This window comes from Chiloscyllium punctatum, chromosome 37 (genome assembly GCF_047496795.1).
Source record: "Chiloscyllium punctatum isolate Juve2018m chromosome 37, sChiPun1.3, whole genome shotgun sequence".
In the NCBI taxonomy this organism is placed as follows: domain Eukaryota; kingdom Metazoa; phylum Chordata; class Chondrichthyes; order Orectolobiformes; family Hemiscylliidae; genus Chiloscyllium; species Chiloscyllium punctatum.
Window position 1 is genome coordinate 41,884,522 of NC_092775.1, and position 20,997 is coordinate 41,905,518.

The 20,997-nt window shown below is 38.4% G+C and overlaps 1 protein-coding gene across 6 annotated transcripts in view; it reads left to right on the top strand.

The window, feature by feature from the left end:
• The window catches only part of znf512b (zinc finger protein 512B), a 105,964-nt gene that overhangs the window by 54,857 nt on the left and 30,110 nt on the right, over window positions 1-20,997 (top strand). For all 6 annotated transcript variants that reach the window (XM_072556664.1, XM_072556658.1, XM_072556660.1 and 3 more), the window contains 3 exons: window positions 3,737-3,865; window positions 14,236-14,408; window positions 17,160-17,374. In XM_072556664.1, coding sequence (XP_072412765.1) covers window positions 3,737-3,865; window positions 14,236-14,408; window positions 17,160-17,374 — 517 coding nt within the window. The remainder of the gene's footprint in view (window positions 1-3,736; window positions 3,866-14,235; window positions 14,409-17,159; window positions 17,375-20,997) is intronic.

The following is a 20,997-nucleotide window of genomic DNA, read 5'->3' on the forward strand; positions in this document are numbered from 1 at the left end:
TGGTGAATCAAGAGTAAAAGGGAATTGCCACACCATCTTTCACCTGTCCATAAAAAAGGACATTAATTTTGGGTTGTGTGAAGATGCCAGAGATGACCCTTTGGGATAAGTCAGATTACAGAATGAAATCTAGTTTATTAAATATTGTGTTTATTTTTTTGTTTGTTTAAAGCGATGATTAGTCATAGAGACATATCCACACAAGGCTGCAGATTTTAACAACAGAATATAAATTTATTAAGTAAAGAAGAAGTTTAGAAAAAATCTAGGCTATCTAAACATGTACATAAGTTTGAATAATCGCAAAACAAATAGCTAAACAAAGCTAAACCTTTTTCTTGACAATACCTGTTACAGAAACTCATGCCCAGAGAAATTATACCCATAATTCAGCCCTTGACAATTCTATTTAACTGACTCCTGACAGTTTAGTTGCCATGAAGTATGGAGACAATTCAATTAGTCCTCTCCAAATTGGCTGACATAAACTTTTGTCTAATCTGAGAGTTTAAACTTACTCAGTTCTACTAACCTATAGATTTCTAATCAAGTTCTCCTGGCTTGAAAGCTTCTCAAACTAAATCTTCTACTGAGGTGACTTGTTCCCTGAACTATGCTGAATCCTTTTGAGAGGCTTCTGAACTCAACAGTAGTATCTCCTAAACTGAAATTTTAAATGTTTGCTCAAACCAGATACTTCTGACTGAAAACAGATTCTTCTGAACTGAAAACAAAGCAAATGCCTTACATGTTCACTCTACCTGTTGTAAACACAATAGTCTAGGCATCTTTCTATTAACACCACAGTCACTTCCTTTCAAATGAAATGTTGGATTTAAACACTGACCCAGAAGAATTCTTCAACATTTATTTCAAAGAAAACCCTTCACAGAAGTAAACAACATCCATGTGCATCTATTTTGACATAAAAAATGGGAAATTGATTTAAAGATATTGTACTTTACTTACTTCGTCCCCAAAACAAGAATGAAAATGTATCGTAAAGAGGCATTTTTATTTCCCACCCAAAAGTTATTTGCACTATTTCTATGCTACATTAACAGTAATAATTTATGTACATTAAGCACACAATAAGTTTCTTATCCCTATTTTACAGAAGTCCATTTGATTTACAGCATACAAATTCTTTCACATGCTCTTGACAAACAATCTGCTATAACATTGTATTTTAAATAAATGAATGATTCTTAAATGATACAGCTGGAGTATTAAACTTCAGTAAAACAACCATAAGATCTTGTCCAAAATTAAACAGATTATAGTCTCTCTAAATAATAGTTTATTCTGAGTTGTTGAATTTTTAAATTGATTTGGAGCCAACTCAATGTCTTTTTCCACTGTTGAATGTTTATTTTGAGATGAAATCAAATTCTTTGAAAAAATAACTGACAAACCATTCAATTCCCATTTCATCATGTTATAGTAAAAAGACATCCATATTGAGATTCATTTGCATCAACAGCCTATTTGAAGGGCTTCTCATAATTCGGTGCTGTTGTCAGAACAGCTTTCAAGTTGTCAGACGTCGTCCAACTATCTGTTGTTCATTCAGTATTTGCACCTTTTCTCAATTAATTTGTCAAAGGAGCCAATACAGCAGGGAAGTTCAAGATAAGCTTTCAATAAAATCCCTTTATATTGATATATCACAGAATTTCACATTTCATCTTAGACAGGGGAAAGTGCAAAATTTCCTCATTTTCAGTTGTCTAGGTGTTATTTGGCTATGATACACAGTGTGGCCCAAAAATGTAATTTTTGCATTCACAAATTTACTTTCATCCAGATTCATACCAATTTGTCTTATTGTAACCCATCAAATGGTTTAGTCATGTAATATGTGTTTTCCCAGATTTAAGTGGACACAACCCAGTTGTTAATTTGAACAACACAATCATCTCACCCTTCAATTACATTTCTGGTTTTGAAAATTGCCAGATTTCTTTCTGAGACCTAACTCGACAAGTTTTAACATCAACTAGGATCATAACAAGCAAAGGCTCCTGATAAGGATTTAAATTATTTGAGTTTAAGATGAATCGGTGTCTCTTTTAAAGAAATGGGTACACAGTGGCCCTGGACATTAATGTTTATTGCTCAGATTGGATTTTCAAAATGGCCTTATGTAGAATCATCAAGTTATACAGCATGGTAACAGACCCTTTGGTCCAACTTGGCCATGCTGACCAGATATCCTAAACTAATTTAGTCCCATTTGCCAGCATTTGACGCAAATCCCTCTAACCCTTCCTGTTCATGTATCCATCCAGCTGCCTTTTAAATGTTGTAATTGTACCATTCTTCACCACTTTGTCTGGCAGCTTGTTCCATAAATGCATCACCATCTGGGTGAAAACATTGCCCCTCAGGTCCATTTCAAATCTTTTTGTTTTCACCTTAAACTTGTGCCTTCTAGTTTTGAACTCCCCCACCCTTGGAAAAAGACCTTGGCTATTCACCCTATCCATGCCCCTCATGATTTTATAAACCTCTGTAAGGTCTCCCCTCAACCTCCGACGCTCCAAGGAAAAATGCCCCTGTTGCTAATAATGTTGTTGAAGAAATATAGTGGACAATTTGAAATATTTAACTCACGTTAACCTGAGACAGCAGATAAATTGAAGGTAGAAGTAAAAGAAAAATCTCATTAGGATTAGATGCTTAAAGTTATTAACCAACATTAGAGAACTAAAAGAAGGGAAACTGAAATTGAGATACCACAGCTGGAACTAGCTAAAATATTGTTAGAAACAACAACTAAAAACAACATAGAGGGAGAAGGGGAAATGAAAATAATTTGAATTAGAAGCAAAGGAGAGAGGACAAGAAATGTAAAGATTTGGTTTGGACAAAGAGAATTAGAAGAGAAAGACAACAAAATAAGGAAATATAATTTTAAAGAAAGTTTGAATTCTGAAAAGATGGAGAAATTAGCCAGCATGACTTAGCCAGAGAAAAGCTGAGAGTAAAGAAAACAAAACAAAAGTAATAACTTAGAGAATAATCAAGATTCCTGTTTGAGATTTGTGTAAACTATAAGTCTTTGCTTAGTGCCTACATTTACTGAAGGTAAAGTCGAAAGATATTTGCTCATTGAAAAGATGGCTGGGCAGACAAATTGGCAAAAGATGTCAGGACCTAATGCTTCACAGTGATTTGACATGTGCAGGTATGAAATACCTGCATTTCATGAACTAATCCCTTTGCTGAGATGACTTGTTTTATGAACTGCCTTCAATCTTTCTACAGTATTTCTAAACCTAACACCAGTATCTTCTGAACTGACTTTTTTTAAAAGCTTATTATGCCAGATTCTTCACAGACCCACCTGCTAAACCAACACCCACCTGCTAAAATTTGAAATACAAATTCCAAAAGTTATATTTATATTTCACCTTTTGTCACAGTTGGAAAACTGATAGAAATGAATTTTGCCTCATTTCGCTGTCCATTAAAACATTTTCCCTGACTTAATACTGCAGACCTCTCAAAACAAAAATAGAATTTCAAGACCGATAAATCTAAAAATTATACAAAATAGCTGACTACATTAAAAATAATAATGTATTAAAAATAATAATAATAACCATCTAATATTTTGCCCAAGTTGACCTTATCATCATCGAGTTTCAAACAGTTCTGTTCAGCTGGCCTCTTTTGTGTCTGTGATTATTTCACACAAAATTTAGAGTTATTAATACAATTCTACTTCTAGGGAAGCATGATGGCAAAATGGAAGGAAGAGTTCAAGAATCATTCTCGTGTTAAATGCCCTCGCTCTGGTTGCTGGCTGGAATTTCCTAGTATTTACGGATTGAAGTACCATTATCAGCGTTGTCAGAGTGTAAGAACTATTTTCTTATGATAGATAATTTATATAAAATAAATTTACACTGTGTTTAGACAATAATGAACCAGAAATGTACAGTCTTGAATTGATTTGATTTGTTACTGCCACATGTACCGAGATACAGTGAGAAGTATTATTTTGCATGCTAACTGGCCAAACCATACCTTAAGTACATCAGGATAATAGAACAGAATGCAGAATATAGTGTTACAGCTACGGAAAAGGTGCAGAGAATGATCCAATAGTAATATATGAGAGGTCCATTCATAAGTCTGACAATGGCAGAAAAGAAGCTGTTCTTAAATCTGTTGATTCGTGTTTTCAAACTTTTGTATCTTCTGTCCGAAGGAAGAGGGTGGAAGAGAATATAACTAGTGTGGGAGGGGTCTTTGATTATGTTGACTACTTTCTTGAGACAGCAGGAAATGTAGACAGAATCAATGGAAGAAAGGCTGATTTTCTTAATGGACTGGGTTGTGTTCATAACTCTGTAATTACTTGCGTTCTTGGGCATAGCAGTTGTCATACTATGCTGTGATGCATCTGGACAGGATGCTTTCCATAGTGCACCTATAAAAATTGGTAAGAGTCATTGTGGACTTGCTGAATTTCCTTCTGAGGAAGTAGAGGTGGGTGTGCTTTCTTGACTGTAGCATCAACGTAGATGGACCAGGATAAATAGTTGGTGATATTTACTCCGAGGAACTGTGGATACATGCTTAAGAAGGCCGACCTGATGTCTGCAGCGGTGAATTTGGGTACAGGTGCACCCAAGGCTGTCGAGGCAGGTGACATCATTTCCCTGACCTTTTGTTCAAAACCAAAGTGGAATGCACTGGGGAGGGATGCATTGTTGTCAGTGATTCTATTCAACTTTGTTTTGTAGCCAGTGACAACATGAAAGCCTTGCTGTAGTCAATGTGTGTTCATGTGGTTAGTCTCAGACTCTAGTTTAGACTGGTATTGTCTCTTGATTATTTGGGCTGCTTTGCAAAGATTGTACCTAGATTTCCTGTATAGGTTAGGTTCACCCACTTGAATGCCTCAGACCTAGACTTCAGTAGTGTATGGATCATCCAGTTCATCCATAGTCATATATAAGTTGAATGTGTATGAATTGTATATTGTCTGTATTGAATAGTATATAGGTTGGATTGTAGGAGATTCAGAAAAAAAGACCCAGCAACCTTCAAATCTTCACACTTAGCCCTGAAATACTTAATGCATTGATATCACATTCCTTTCATTTTTATTTCAAAGCAGCCTTTATTTTAAAAGTGGGTAATGCTTGGCACTTAACACACACACAGAATTGTCGTACAATTACATCTGTTGCATTATGTCATCAGCATATTTTGTTTTTATTCTTCCTGCCTGTGTTTTCTTGATATCCATGTCCACTCTGATGCACATATCTAGAGAATATGTAGTTAGGGCAATGGAAAAGAGCATTCTCACCTGGTTCCCCAGTTTTGTGTGACCCTGGATGCAAAGTGTGAATAGTTATTGACCTCCTTAATGTTGAACGAAGACTTTACTGTTGCCAAGAGGAATTTGATTTCAAGTCGATCAACTGCCTTTTCTTCATCAGAGAGCATACTGGTTTTGCATGAAGAAACACCTTGTGTTTGCTTCAAGGCATTGCCATAAAGCATCTGTTTAATGAGCATGGACTGGCCCAGAAATGACTTATTTCTTGTTTTAGCAGCAATTTATAGTGAGCATATATTGAAAAGAGATGGAGGTCTTTATTATGAGTTCTGTGTGTGTTACTTTCTTTTCAGTTATGTCAGTGTCATTGACTTAGAAAGTACAGGGACTGGTTATATAGGCAATTTTTGTGGGTGCATGCATGGGGAGAGGTGGGTGAAATTTCAGATAGAAACTTTTTGTGCCACTTTTTTCTTGAAAACTTTCTGCCTGGAATTCAGCCTGACCCTGGTGAATCCTGTGGGACTATACTAGTTCAGCCCAAATCATAACTAAATCATCAGGAAGATTGCTCAGTCTTGAGGTAGGAGGAGTGAGTTGGAACCTCAGTGCTGTCGGGGGAGTGGAGTGTCTGAACATGATGCATACAGGTGGAGCAGAGGAATTTAAGGTGGATGGTCTAATGTGTTTCCTTAAGATGGGGTTCCAGTCCTCATTGGGGACACCTGAATCTCACCAAAATGAAAGACGGATTAATCCTGTTGTGGTGATCCAATCCCTGATTCAGGAGGGACATGTACGATTCTAGGAGTTTGATATGAGAACGTTTTGGTAATATTCCATGTGTGACGAAGATTGGATGACTGAAAGACTTCCACTCCTGGTCCACAGAAGTGCTTAAAAACAAATATCTTCTCAAAGCTGCCCTCATCTCTTATTGTCTGCTGTTAGGTATCCTGAGGCCTCAGGAACTTGATAGGCTCCTGGTATGCAAGTAAAACAGAACAAATTAGGTTAGGTTGTCAGCCTAACTCAAATATTTAAATTACAAATCTATCTCCTAGGAATGAATTGGCTACCTGCTCTTTGTGCTGCTTCTGTTAAACCCAGAGGGGATCTGGTTTGAGTTTTTTTAAAAATGTAATATCAGTCTTAACCCCAATACATCTGTTTTTAGGTGTTGACCCTCCAGCTGCTCTGGTAGTATGTTTGTAGTTCTCCAACCCAGAAAGTAGGGCAGAAGTAGGACCTCGTAGAACTAAGCAGGATAGCCATCTGGGCAGGATGCTTTTTGTGAATGGAAGCTTTTTACTGCTCATTAACTGAACTCAAGGAAACGTTTCTTTTCTCCTGACAGAGGTGGGTAAAAAGAATTGTCCATTGCTTTTGTGGCATGGCATTGCACCAATTAAATCTTTTCTGATAGGAATGTTGCACAGAAGTTATTGCTTTTTGTTTTCTGCCATACAGTCATTCACCTGGGCTATTTGTACAAGTTGGTTTTTTCTGCAATCCAGTCAGCAAGTCCTGACTGTTCCATTTACTTAAGGCAGCCAGGACAGCATGAACTGGATGGGTCTCTGTTCTCCTGAAAACAGAAGGCTCAGGAATGACATAATGGAGATCTTAAAAATTATGAAGGGTTTTGATAAAGTAAAGAAAGAGAGAGTGATTTCCACTTGAGTGAAAGAACAAAACTAGCAATCAGTGAAAGATAATCAGTAAGAAATTAAATTGAGAATTCAGAGAAACCTTTTTAACCAAAGACAAGTAAGAAGGTGGAAGTTTCTGCCACTGGGAGTGGTTGCAGTTAATAGTATTGACCCATTTCAAGGGAAGAGCTAGATAAGCAAATGAGAGGAATCTGAATAGAGAGAGAAGCTTGTTGATAGAGTTAGATGGGAAAAAAGGTTTGAGTGGATCATAAATATTAACATAGACTAGTTGGGCAAATGGCTTATTTCTGTGCTATATATTTTATGTTATTCCATGTAATATGTCCAAAGTGAATGAATGATAATCTAACCTCGAGTTCCTTTCAAGATTTTCTAAATAAAGCAAAGAAATTCGCAAAACTGGACAGAATAAGAAGTTACACCTTTTTATTTTTGAACTCTCATGTTAATGCACAGTTTGAACTATAAAATATTTTGCAATCTGCACATATTCAGAATAAGCAGATGTAAGTGTTAATCATTGAATGATAAAAAGTATCCAGGCAGAGCTGAGATTTTCGAAACTGGCCAGAGGTCTTCATGTAAAACTCTAACTAAAACATGGAAATACCTATCAGAAGGCCAGGGAATAGAGGAAACTGGATCATTGGCAGGCAGATAGGACTAGTTTAGAATGGCATCATGGTTGGCACGGACATGGTGGGCTGAAAGGCCTCTTGCTGTGCTGTACTTTCCTTTGTTCTATGTTCTAATCATTATGTTGCAAACTACAGAATGTAAAACATAAAACTACCATAATAAATCGATTCAAGGAGAGCCAGATAACCACTGAGAAAGAAGTGAATAGATGGTTGCTCTGATTAATATGTGAGGTAAGAAGGGAGCAGAAATGTGTTATGAACTGGTTGGGCTGGCTGGCTTAGTTCTGTACTGTGCAATCTCTGTATTTCTGTGTTGACATGCAAAGTAGTGTTGCTGTATCTCTGCATTATAATTTTACACATGCAATAAATTCAGTTTAATTAAAGTTGATGATTAAACAATACAGGTACTTGCTGCTGGGATTACCTAACTAAAATAGAAGTGAGAACTTCCTGAACCTGAATTGTCAACAATTCTGAAGTATTAACAATTCCAGAAGCATCTGTGACCCCAGAATTCCTGTAAACACTATATTCTGCCTGTGCAGACTTGGATTTGCTTCTGAAGGAGTCAGACTGTTGGCAGATTTTTGAGCGCCTGTTTTCCTAATTAGAGTCAGGAGCAGTTTTGACATCCCTTTGGGCATACCCTTATCTGATGCTGTCATGGATGAGAAAAGTGAGCAGCACCTGATGAAGCAGAGAACAGCCAAGGTCCAATTTAGCCAGATGTAAGCAATCAGCCATGCTGTAGTGTAGGCGTGTATTTACCAGAAGACTGATACACTTCACAAAAAAGCTGGGGAATCCACCACCTTTAGTACTGCAGCAAGGTATGACAATCTAGTTTTTAGGCCTGCTCAAACTCCACAGTCTGATTGATGGTAGCCATCTTACTTTGCATGCTCCCACAAAACATCCCATCAATCTTTAGTTTCTCGATGTATAGACAATACTACAGAGAGGATCCTACAGTCTCAATCTAACATGGCACTGATGTAGGACAGAAGCTGGAAGCAATCCATCCAGTGCTTGAGCGTGACAGCTGAACAATTTTAGCTCACAGCCTCATTTTAAAGTAAACCTCAGGGACTCCCAGCAAACCCAGCAGGCCCAATGTAGAGTCAGGGCGCGAAATCAAGTCAGCTGCAGAAATAATATCGGCAGAGCAAATCATTCTGGGGAGGTGGATGGGGTAGATAGATGGTCAGGGAGCATCTAGCTTTCTGAATCGGAGCTTCAAGGAACCATGTCAGAATTAAAAAAGAAACGCTGACATAGGCCTCTGCTGACCTGATCCTGCTTGGCACTAACTTCTGTGGTGGTTCCAAAATTGCACAATTCATGTTTTTCCACATCATAATTATGTCATGTCTCATACATCAATAATATTTATTAGTCCACTGCCAACCTGCAGTGGAAGGCCTCTTCCCTCTTGATGCAGAAAGTGAGATTTTACCTGGCTGAAACTGTGATAACCGCAACCAGATCATTTGCATCAATACTAAAATTGTATTTTATCTACCAGTACCCAATATGCTGGAAGTTACTAACTTATGGAATACTTTGTGCAGTTCTGGTCTCCCTCCAATTGGAAAGATGTTGTGAAATTTGAAAGGGTTCAGAAAAGATTTACAAGAATGTTGTCAGGTTTGGAAGGTTTGAGCTTTAGGGAGAGGCTGAATAGGCTGGGGCTGTTTACCCTGGAGTGTCAGGGGCTGAGGGGTGACCTTAGAGGTTTATAAAATCATGAGGGGCATGAATAGGGTAAATAAACAAGGTATTTTCCCTGGACTAGGGAACGAGAGGGCATAGGTTTAGGGTGAGAGGAGAAAAATTAAAAGGGACCTAAGGGGCAACTTTTTCACGCAGAGGGTGGTGAGTGTATGGAATGAGGTGCTGGGGAAGTGGTAAAGGCTGGTATAATTACAACATTTAAGAAGCATGTGAATGGGTACATGAAACGGAAGAGTTTAGCGGGATATGGGCCAAGTGGGACTAGATTAATTTAGGATATCTGGTCAGTGTGGATGAGTTGGACTGAAGGATCTGTTTACATGTTGTACATTTTTGTGACTCCATGATTATTCTCCTGACTATGCATTTAAAGGCATGTGCAAAAGGTAGAATAGGTGTTCCAGATTTTGGAAGGGCTTATACCTCTTGTACAGTTGCCAAACACTTTGCATGAGCTTGTCAGGGATAATTTCTACCAAACGTACACGTGATCAGGTGCAGCATCCTCTATAGGAGATCTGCAGTGTCCACAAGTAGGAAAAGCAGCAGGAAGGTTCTTAAGCCAATCAGATTGAAGAAACCTCACTGGCAGATGCAGACTGCAAAAATGGGAGTTAAACATCAAGAAATAAATGTTGCATTTAAATTAATATACAGAAAGCAAAATAATGATTCTTGTATACACATGGGATTAATGGAGAGAATAAAAGTGAAAACAGAAAAAGTAAAAATTGAAATTCCACACTTGTAAAAATATATTTTCAGGACAAGCAAAATGATCAAATTGTAATTATCTATCGCACTCTTAAAAATCTATTACCCATTTTTGTCATCAGTATTTCATGTGAGACTAGTGAAATTTACCCTTGTGTTACTATTAAAATAAATATGGACACTAAAATGTTAACTTCTATCATTTGATTGTTAGACCTGAGACCTTTCTTTGACTTAACTGAAATAGTTTTTGAAAAGAAAGAAGCATCGACTGAAAATGGCTGCAGTGCACCTGACCACAGATTGAGGCAAGCCCCCAACACACACATGTGAAATAAATTAAGACATCTGCATTGAAATTTCTATTTTTATCTAAACATATTAAGGTCAGGCAATGGCAGTCAGCATCAAAAGATTTGCATCTCCTATTTAACTCTCATCTGTATGATAATTTCACATATTCAAAGATGAAAGGCTCACCTGCCAATTAGCCATTTTGGAAAGACAATGGAGTTAAACTCTGAAATATATACTGAACTTTATTTCCACAGCTGTTTTTGAGCAGCCAAGCAGAGGAAAGGAAAATAAATTTGTGACAAGAAGAACCGGAACGCTATCTTTTTCTGTCCTGTTTCTCTCATCATTTTAGAATACAGTACCCAATGAAAACAAAATGGGAAAACAAACATTCACCAAGAACTTAAAGCTGTCCATAGATTCTGCTACACTGAGGATACAAGCCAAAAATTAAACAACGCTCATCTTTATTAATAGTTTAATACTTAAAGGACCATAATGACTATTTAACTATGCAACCTTTATATTCACTATCTATACCAGATACTCTTCCTTTTAAAATTTTACCTATGTGTGTGTGTTCGATATTTTACTTTTGGTTTTGTTTTTTGGGATTACTAGATACAAAAATTCCTCTTTCTTTCACTCAATAAAACCTTGGTGCTTGGCTCCTTTATTTTCTGATGATCTACCTTTTAATTGAAGTTGGATATATAAAAGGTTTATCGTAACAATCCAAAGAAGGAATCTGGTTTCCTTCCTCAGCTGGTCGTATTACTAAGTTTACACTGTTGTAGTGATTTCAGTGCCACGTCTATCTGTAAACACTACAATAGCACACCCTGTGGAGGTGCAGGGTATCTCTGAAAGCAACCCCTGCATTTCCACATTTATTTTGTTCTGTGTGATGAATACTAGAAGTTACTAACTAATTTACCCTGTAATAGCAAGTAGTATTAGCCTTGGTGTTCATGTAATAGAAAAATGTAAACCTATATCCAATTAGGATCACAATAGATTTGTATTATTACATCCCTGGGTAACAGTATCTTAGATTAATAAGACAGTACTGACATACTTACCTGTTTAAGAGTACAACCTACATATTTAGACAGGTTTGGCCCAAACCTTGTGGAAGCAATAGCTGTTTTGCCTTCCTGCCAAATGCCTGCTTTTTTTGGGGAAGGCCTGCTGAACCACAAGCCATTCAGCAGTGAAGAGACCATTTCCAGGTTCAGGACCACTGTGGCAGAAAGTTGTGCTTACCAAGAACTGCTGACCAATCAAAAGCCAGCAGCTGTTGTCACTTGGGAGAGGTGATGGCTGCTGCCAGGGTGTCAACCAATGGAGGCTCAGGCTGGTGGAACGCCCAGGTCAGGGGTGGTTACAGGAGGGATTCATAGTTTAGTGGGCTGAAGGATGTTCTTCTACATTGTACCAATTTTGTGATTCTGCCTAGGGATGTGTCAGAGGGTCAGCAGCAAAAGTAGGGGCTGGCAGTAATCATCTCCCCTGTATATGATGCTGGACCCCTTATAAGGCACTGAGTGTTTTTGAATAAGAGTCCCCCACTATCTGCCCCCCTCACTCCCAGAATCCTTTCTAGTTTTGCTTGGTTTGCTCCCGCGTGTTCAATACAAGCAGCAGAGGAGAGGCTCTTAGTGGTAGTTAATTACCAACTTAAGAGCATCAGTTGACAGTGGCATTGGAAGCTAACATGAACCCTCCCACCCAACATTTAGTTTTGCTGCAGGCAGAAGGGTGTCAGGATGCTTTCCCACCATTCTCTCAGCTGATGATGTTCCCTCGGTGTGTCCGATCACACAAATAGCTCTTATCACAGTAGAGACAACTGGACATCCAACACAGTGCGGTTGAATTGTGTTGTGGTTCTTGATTACTTAAAAATGAATGAATCATATCACTTGACCTTCACGCCTCCTGAGAACATCTTGAAAGCAAGAACAGCTACGTAAGAATCCTTCTCATTGACTACAGCTCAACTTTCAATACTATTATCTCCTCGAGACCAATTACTAAACTTAGTGATCTCAGACTAAGTCCCACTCTCTGCAACTGGATCCTCAGTTTCCTGACCCACAGGCCACAATCAGTGAAGATTAGGGACAATATTTCATCCTGACTAACACTCCATACTGCAGCCCCCCAGGGGTGTGTACTCAGCCCGCTACTGTACTCACTGTACACCCATGACTGCGTCACCAAATACCAGACTAATTCCATTTACAAGTTCGCTGATGACACCACCATAGTCGGTCGAATCTCAGATGGCGACGAAACAGACTACAGACGGGAGGTGGAAGACCTGAAAAAATGGTGCACTGAGAACAACCTAGCTCTCAATGCCGGCAAAATCAAGGAACTCATTATTGACTTTCAGCAGAATGTTACTCCTGCCCCCCTACACATTAACAGCACAGAGGTGGAGTGAGTGGAGAGTGTCAAGCTCCTAGGAGAGATCATCCACAACAAGCTTTCTTGGACTCTTCATGTGGATACACTGGTTACAAAGGCTCAAGAATGTATTTTCTTCCTCAGACAGCTGAGTAAATTTGGCATGACAGCGAATACCCTTGCCAACTTTTATAGGTGTGCCATCAAGAGCATTCTGTCTGGATGTATCACTACCTGATTGGCAACTGTACCATTCAAGATTGGAGACGGTTACAGAGAGTGGTGATCTCAGCCCGGGCAATCACAAAGGCCAACCTCCCATCTATAGAATCCATCTACCAGGCCCGTTGTCAAGGAAAGGCCGCCAGCATTCTCAAAGATCCATCCCACCCTGGCAATGTTTTTCTACAACCTTTACCATCGGGGAGAAGGTACAGAAGCCTGAATACATGCACCAGCTGGTTTTGAAACATTTTCTACCCTACTGTTGATAGAATACCGAATGGACTCAATCTCTTAACATTCGCCTGTACCTGTGTATTTTTGTTTTTGTCACTGTTTACCTATTATTTACTTATCTATGATACTTAACTCTGTGATCTGCCTGTATTGCTCACAAGACAAAGTTTTTCACTGTGCCTTGCTATACGTGACAATAAATTCAATTCAATTCAATTCAATTCATAACAGCATCCTTGGCTCCAAGCATTCACATGCTTCATGTCATACAGAGTATTGCCTACAAAGTGAAGCATAAGGGTCATGAGATGCTGGTTTTGGACTGGGGTGTACAAAGTTAAAAATCAAACAACACCAGGTTAAAGTCCAACAGGTTTAATTGGAAACACACTAGCTTTCGGAGTGCCGCTCCTTCACAACCACCTGATGAAGGAGTGGTGCTCCAAAAGCTAGTGTGCTTCCAATTAAACCTGTTGGACTATAACCTGGCGTTGTGTGATTTTTAAGCTTAAGGGTGCAACTGTCCTCTGTTCCCACAGTTTGCTGGAGTCTGGAAAAGTGCAAGTGTGAAACTTTGTGTCTTATCAATTAACCCTCTGCACCTGCAGACTCCTGTCACTTAAAATTGCAGCCGCTTTGTCTGCTGCTCCTGAAATGATTCTGTGGGAGGTAAATTGAGTGCCACTATCATTTTCACTGGCAAAACCTACATAGATTCAGGCTCCAAGAGGCAAGCTTTTTCATTGCTAAACATAATTTCATTTAATGTAAGTAAATTTGAAAGAAACTTATTTTTGTATTGTTGAAATGGTTGGGAGAATTTAATGTTAACATATAGACATACATATCTGCACAACTACTCAGTATTTTATGTTCTTGTTCAGTATAATTTGCATTTATAATAATGTAACAGCTCTATTTTAGGAATATTCCCGTTGGTAGTGGCCTGTTTTATAATACCCACAGAATTTATAACAAGATTGTTTTACTGTAGGGCATTGATTCGAAGAAGTATAATCATCAGTGTCTTCTATGTGAAGCTTCTTTTGCATCTAAGTCCCAACTGGAAAAACATAAGCAATGGAAACATGAAGAAAAAAGAACACAAACAACAGAGGTGGCTGAAAAAGTTACAAAAGCAATTGGTCGAGGTAGAGGTAGAAAAAGGTATGTTCGTTTTGGTGAAAATAGAGTAATATACTCATTGCCTTCCATGGTGTTTCAGTAGTTTAGAAATTAAATTTTTTGTTTAATATTTATCTTGCTTTAAGATTATCATGCATAATGTAATTGTATCCTAATGACCCATTAGGCTTACTTTAAATTTAAGGGGCAGTACATATTGTGAAAAACATTTAATGGTGAAAGTGATTAATAATATATGATCTGAATTACAACTTTTATCTTGAACCTCTATTTACATATTTTGTGTATATTTAAGCCGAATCATTGGATCCCTCCAGTTTGGGAAGAGGCCATTCAATCCATCTAGGCTGCACTGACCTGTGAAGAGCATACCGCCAAGGCAATGCCCGCTACCCTACCCTAGTAACTGCTTTTTACCATGGCCATTCACCTAACCTGCACATCTTTGGACCATGGAAAGTAACTGGAGCACCCAGTGGAAACTCACGCACACACACAGAGAATGTTCAAACTCCTCACAGCCAGTTACCCAAGGCTGGAATCAAATCTAGATCCCTGGCGCTATGAGGCAGCAGTGCTAACCACAGAACCATTGTACCACCTGAAATAGCATTATTTCTGTTTCATGTATTTCACAAAAATATTTTTGACTTAGTATTGTGATATTGTGACAAACATTATGTTAAACTAACTGGGGTACCACATTCCATTTCAATATATCATTAAAAATCTAACAGTGCAAAACTTAGAATAAAACTGTAAGCAGTTAATTGAAATACTTGTTATGGAACTGTTCAGTGCTAAATGTTGCATTATGTCAGCAGCTAAAACAATGGGACTGTGTAAAACAGGAGATACAGATCAACTTCTCTTGAAGTCAAAGTAACATTGCATTGGGTATATAATAAATGGGTTGGTTGATATTTGCAGTTTTATACCTTAACCTAAATTTAAAGTTACCCCAGAGTGCCTACATAGTGTGTTGAGAGCTAAGACCAATAAAGTTGAATCTGCACATGACTGTTGCTTCTGACCATCAAATGTCAAATAGAGTATTCTTAACTGTTTGAGCCCTGGATATCTGAAACAGCAGCCATCTTGATAAAGGTAATAAAAGATGCCTACCTTTTCTTTGGCTCAATATTTTTTTCAAAACAACAATTGCCAAAGCCAGCCACAACAGCTAATTGCCTATTAGAAGCTCATTAGCTCATTTTATGATTTGACTTCATGCAATTCTCTCTCCATCCTAACCCAATCAGCTGCTGCATGTATATATTTTAACCTTCACAGTTGTCTTTCAGACACTTATAGGTTCTGTTGGCTACTGGTGCTAAGCTCTAGTCACTAGCCTCTCTGACCAATCAACGTTTTGAGACCTGACACCATCCACACTGCAGATTATCAGTCAATTCATCCAATGCTCACACACCCAAACCCAACCCAACTCCGGCCATATCTAGCACAACAGATATTCCACCCTTACTAAGAAATAAGTTATCATCAAAACTCTTAACCAGGTACCATAAATTAGTAATTAGGTCTATACTCTTGCCTCAGTGATCCAGCACTGGGGGAGTATTTCAGTCCATCTACTACTCTACAGCACCTGTCTTTATTCACTTCCATATTGCTTGGCCGCACATTTCTTAAAACTGCCTTCACTGACAACCATTTGGACCTTATTGCACCCCCTCCTGTCCAGTGGGAAATAGTTTAGTTGCAGCACCTGTTTTTCCTTCCTCCACTCCTTTCTGCTACCTCCTTCTCCATGTCCATTTCTCCCAGCTTGCTCTTGCTACTCCTTATCTCCTTCACCTGAGGACTCACCCTTTTCAGTTCCATCACTGTCTCCCTTTTCTCTCCCCATTCCTCCCTCTTCTCTCGTTCCACGTTGTGTTTTCCACTGTCTCTCAGGACCTGTCAAAATATGCTTCAATCATATAAATTGTAGCAGTGTATTATATAATGTCACATGGAAAATAAGTTTGTTTGTTTCAATATAGTATATAAGGAACTTCACAATGCTCACCAAAGTACAAGGGTGTAATTTTAAAGATCCGACATACAAACGTTTCCTTTCTTACAATTTGCTATTTTATGTTATCTTAAATTGTGTTCTGACTTGTGAACAAATCATCTTGTAAATGAATTCAAGAGTGGAACCCATTTGCATCCTGGGGACTATCTGTACAATGATATTTCATGTCAAATATTTCATCGTGCATACAGCTGAAGGGGATAGCTTTTGTCCTATTCCTCAGAATATATTAACAGAAGAACCTTAGACAGTGGACTTGTGGTATTTAGTCTCATACAGACTGCTCCAAGCTGTGATTGATTCCTCATCACATTGTCCTGGACCTTGTGATGTGGCACTCTACAACATTTAGTTATTGATAGCTCTTTGCACTAGTAAACTAGCAAGTTTTGGACAGACATTGATTATGATTCTCCAACAACTGCCCACTATTGTCCTTTCACTCTCTCCTTACCACTCATCTCATTTGACATCCTCTTTTTCTCCTATCTACCTACTCGTTTTCCCTTGTCTAGATTAAAATTTCCTCCACCCTCTAACTGAATACTTTTCCGAAGTACATGCCTGAATAATTTTCTGAGTCATGATGCTTTTATGCAGTAGTACAAAAGATTCAGTTTTTTATAAAACATATTATGTCTTGTAAGTATTGGGATGGCAGAATTGTTATTGAGCTCTCTGTTATTAGCATACTCAGTGACCAATAGCTGCAATTTTTACTTTTGTTTCAGGGCTGCTGAAAATGCAGAAACTTCACCTAAAAAGTCTAAGCAACAAAAGAGAGAATTAAGTAGACATTCTGAGAATGGGGAATGTGCAACACAGAACAGAGAAAACAAATTAACTAACACTCCAGAAGCTCAAGCGTCTCCAACATCTAATGAATTGAGCAAAGGCAAGAAACAGATATCATTCCCTGAGGAAGACCCCGAGCGAACAAAACACAGTAAGCTTGCAGCAGTTCAAAATGATAGACTTATATTTAGTTACACTGCAGTTAAATGTGAAAAAGTTTATATTTTAATTATACAATAATTAAACATTTCACTGTGTAACAGAAATAGAGAAGTAAATATGTTAGGTTTTTACCAAGTAAATATGTTAGTTTTATGAAACAGTTAAGGTTACCTGTTTTAGGGCTCAGGTCTAGCTTCTTTGTCTTTGCCCATTCTGAATGTTTTGATTAATAGTATAGTTCTAGCTTTGAAGATAAATCGAACTGTTCATTAACAGGTACCTATGGGATCAGGAGTGTATTGATTGATCAAATATTCCAGTTGATTGAGTTCCACACAATCAATGTAAGAGCACACACTAGAAATGTAATGCAGGCGTATGTGCATCACTGTTATACTTTGTTTACAGCATAAATCAATTAAAATAATAATGCATCTTTGCCTTAAATAAAGATTAGTGGCAGAGAGCCTTCTCATTCCCATCCTCAACTGACTACTTGGACATCACAGTAACACTGTAAACTTCTGGTACTTCAGTAGTATAATATTTGCTGGCTTATCAGGAATGCCGGTTTGTAAGGTGGTGTTTAAAACAAAGTGTGCTGTGGTACCTCAACAATTATATTTGCTTCCTATATTACAAACCATTACCTGACCCACAACACTTCCATGATTTGCAATCCTCAATTGCCTTCACCCAACTTTTCTTATTAAGCCTTCATTCTAGTGACTTTACCACATGATGACCAATACATCAATGAATTATTTATGTTGCATGTTTTTCAAGCTCGTTAACTTGTATTATAAAAACATGTACTAACAGTAATTTTGTTGCTAGAATAAGAGCGTCGAATCTAAGCAGCCATCAGTATAAAAGTGCAAAAATATTGCTCCTGTTTGAAGCAATTTTATGTAATCCAAACTTACCATTTAGGACAACCATGTAATGACAATCAGAATATAAATGGCTATTACTTGTCTGGTGAAATCTCCTTTATTTGATTTTTTTTAGACATTATTCAGGGTGCTTGCTGAAATATTTAAAGTACATATTTTTAAAGAATTAATATGATCTGAGACTAACCTAGTAAGTGAAAAAGAATGTTAATCTGTTTATCAAGCAGGTTTTATACAATAATTTGTGTGTGTGTACCTCTGGTAGGATTGATGCCCTCAGATTTGATAGTATTGACGTGAATTTGAAATTCCTGTTTTAACCACAAATACTTGTGTGCAGTTTTGAATCTGTTCATTATCGTGAAGATTAATGAAGTGTTGACTTAAAATCTTTGATACTAAATATTTTGTTTTGTGGCTTAAAGATGACATCATATTTACCTCAGTGATGATTAAATTATTATCAAGGTTATCGGTATCTATGCTGCTCCTGACTTTGGGAGTATGTTCTCTGATTTAGATTAGATTACTTACAGTGTGGAAACAGGCCCTTCGGCCCAACAAGTCCACACTGACCCGCCGACGTGCAACTCACCCAGACCCATTCCCCTACACCTAACACTATGGGCAATTTAGTATGGCCAATTCACCTAACCTGCATGTTCTTTTTTTGGACTGTGCGAGGAAACCAGAGCACCCGGAGGAAACTCATGCAGACACGGGGAGAATGTGCAAACTCCACACAGTCAGACGCCTGAGGCGGGGATTGAACACGCGTCTCTGGCGCTGTGAGGCAGCAGTGCTAACCACTGCCACCGTGCCGCCCAGTATCACTATTAAGACTTTATTATGATAAATAGGCTAGCTAAAATTCTATTCAAATATTGCAACGTTTCCTTAGGAGTCTATGTTCCAAAACATAAATTAGCTCCTTACTTTATTTTCAGCAAGGAATTTGCCAACATATGTATGCTTGTTGTCAGGGGTTTGGTTACCTTAGTCAGCTGCATAGTAACGCTAACAGTGTGGGTTCAATTCCTACACTGGCCGAGGATACCACAAAGGACTCTCTTCTTCAACATTTCCCCTTGGCTGAGGTATGGTGACCCTTATATAAAACCTTAATCATTGATTTCTCTGTAATAAGTAAGTAGCTGTATGATCCAATAGTACTATGGCAATTTTACAGCTTCCCTTTATTTGTTCACATGGCACCAATAGACCAATTTACAACAATTATTGATTTATATGAGTTATGTTGTCCCTATTCTTCTAACAATTTGAAAGGCAAGAAGGTTTCCTGTTGTCCCAGAGGTGGATAGACTTTTCATTAAACTTAATACACTTGGTTGTTCTGTTACACAAGAAAGGTTTTCAGGTATTCCAGAAAATGGAGCCACAGAATTCAGATAGCCCATATTTTCAGCACTAAGGGTACTGTTTCATGTTCAAAGTGATGGCCATGCCATTCTTGCAATTTTCTGATGCAAAAACCACCTGACTCTGCATCATTGTTATTTCTGAAAGTGTACTAGTGGAATTGGCCATCACTTCCATCCTGACAAGGCCTCTCATGTTCTGCATGAAGCTCTGTACAAGGTTGGTGCTAGATTTAACCATGCTCTTTGATATTGACAGTCTCTCTGCTTTGCTTACCAATCAATGTTATTGTGCATAGCCTTCAACTAAGGCCCCATCAAAGTCTTTATCAGAGTCCTGTGCAGCAGAACTTGTTTACAAACTCACCAGTGTCCTGGCAACAATGCTACCTCTTCTCTCTGGCCTGACTGCATTCCAGTTGTGCCTGATGACTCACCAGATACGATCCTGCCTCTGGACCAATCTCTAAATTTTCTGCAGCATCACTGTCTGAATTAATAGCTACGATTGTGAGAACAAGTGACGGTGTGTTTTCATGACCATCAGTCTTTTCTTCTCCTTGCATTTCACATTCCTCTGCCATTGCAAAGTTACCACTTTGGGCACCTGAAAGGAGCAAAGCACAAAGTAGAGCTGTGTGAGGGAGGGGGAGAATGCTAGATGTACATACTTAGAGTGTCTGCAGTTTGTAAATTAGAAATGATTTTGGAATGAGAAGGAAGTTAGATATGAGAAGGAGAATTAGTATGAGGATGTCAGCAGTTTGACAGTTTCAGCTCTGTCAACTCAATCATAGTGCTTCCACGATTGGAATGGACTGCATGCTGCTTTATTTTTTTTTTTGACACCACGTGCTCCTTCTCCAAGGACACCTGGATGCCTGTTTATATTTTTTTTTTAAAAATCCTCTGTTTATATATATTTTTTTTCCCTTAACCCCCACACTACCGCCTAAGTGCGGTAGTGCTTATTTTTTCCCCAGCACCCATGGTGTGCATGCTGCTTTACTGCAACAACAACAATTTATTGTTTAATTAGCACCTTAATTGAAGTAAAATATTCTGAAGCATTCCATAGGAGCTTAAAGGGGGAGAAAATGAGGACTGCAGATGCTGGAGCTCACAATCAAGAGTGTAGTGCTGGAAAAGCACAGCAGGTCAGGCAGCATCAGAAGAGCAGGAGAATCGATGATTTGGGCATTCGCCCTTCATCAGGAATGCCTGACCTGCTGTGCTTTTCCAGCACTACATTCTCAATGGGAGCTTAAACAATGTTCTTGGAAGGCCTTGACAAAAATGGGGTCAAAAAAGGCAAAGAGAGTTTCTCCCAGGTTATT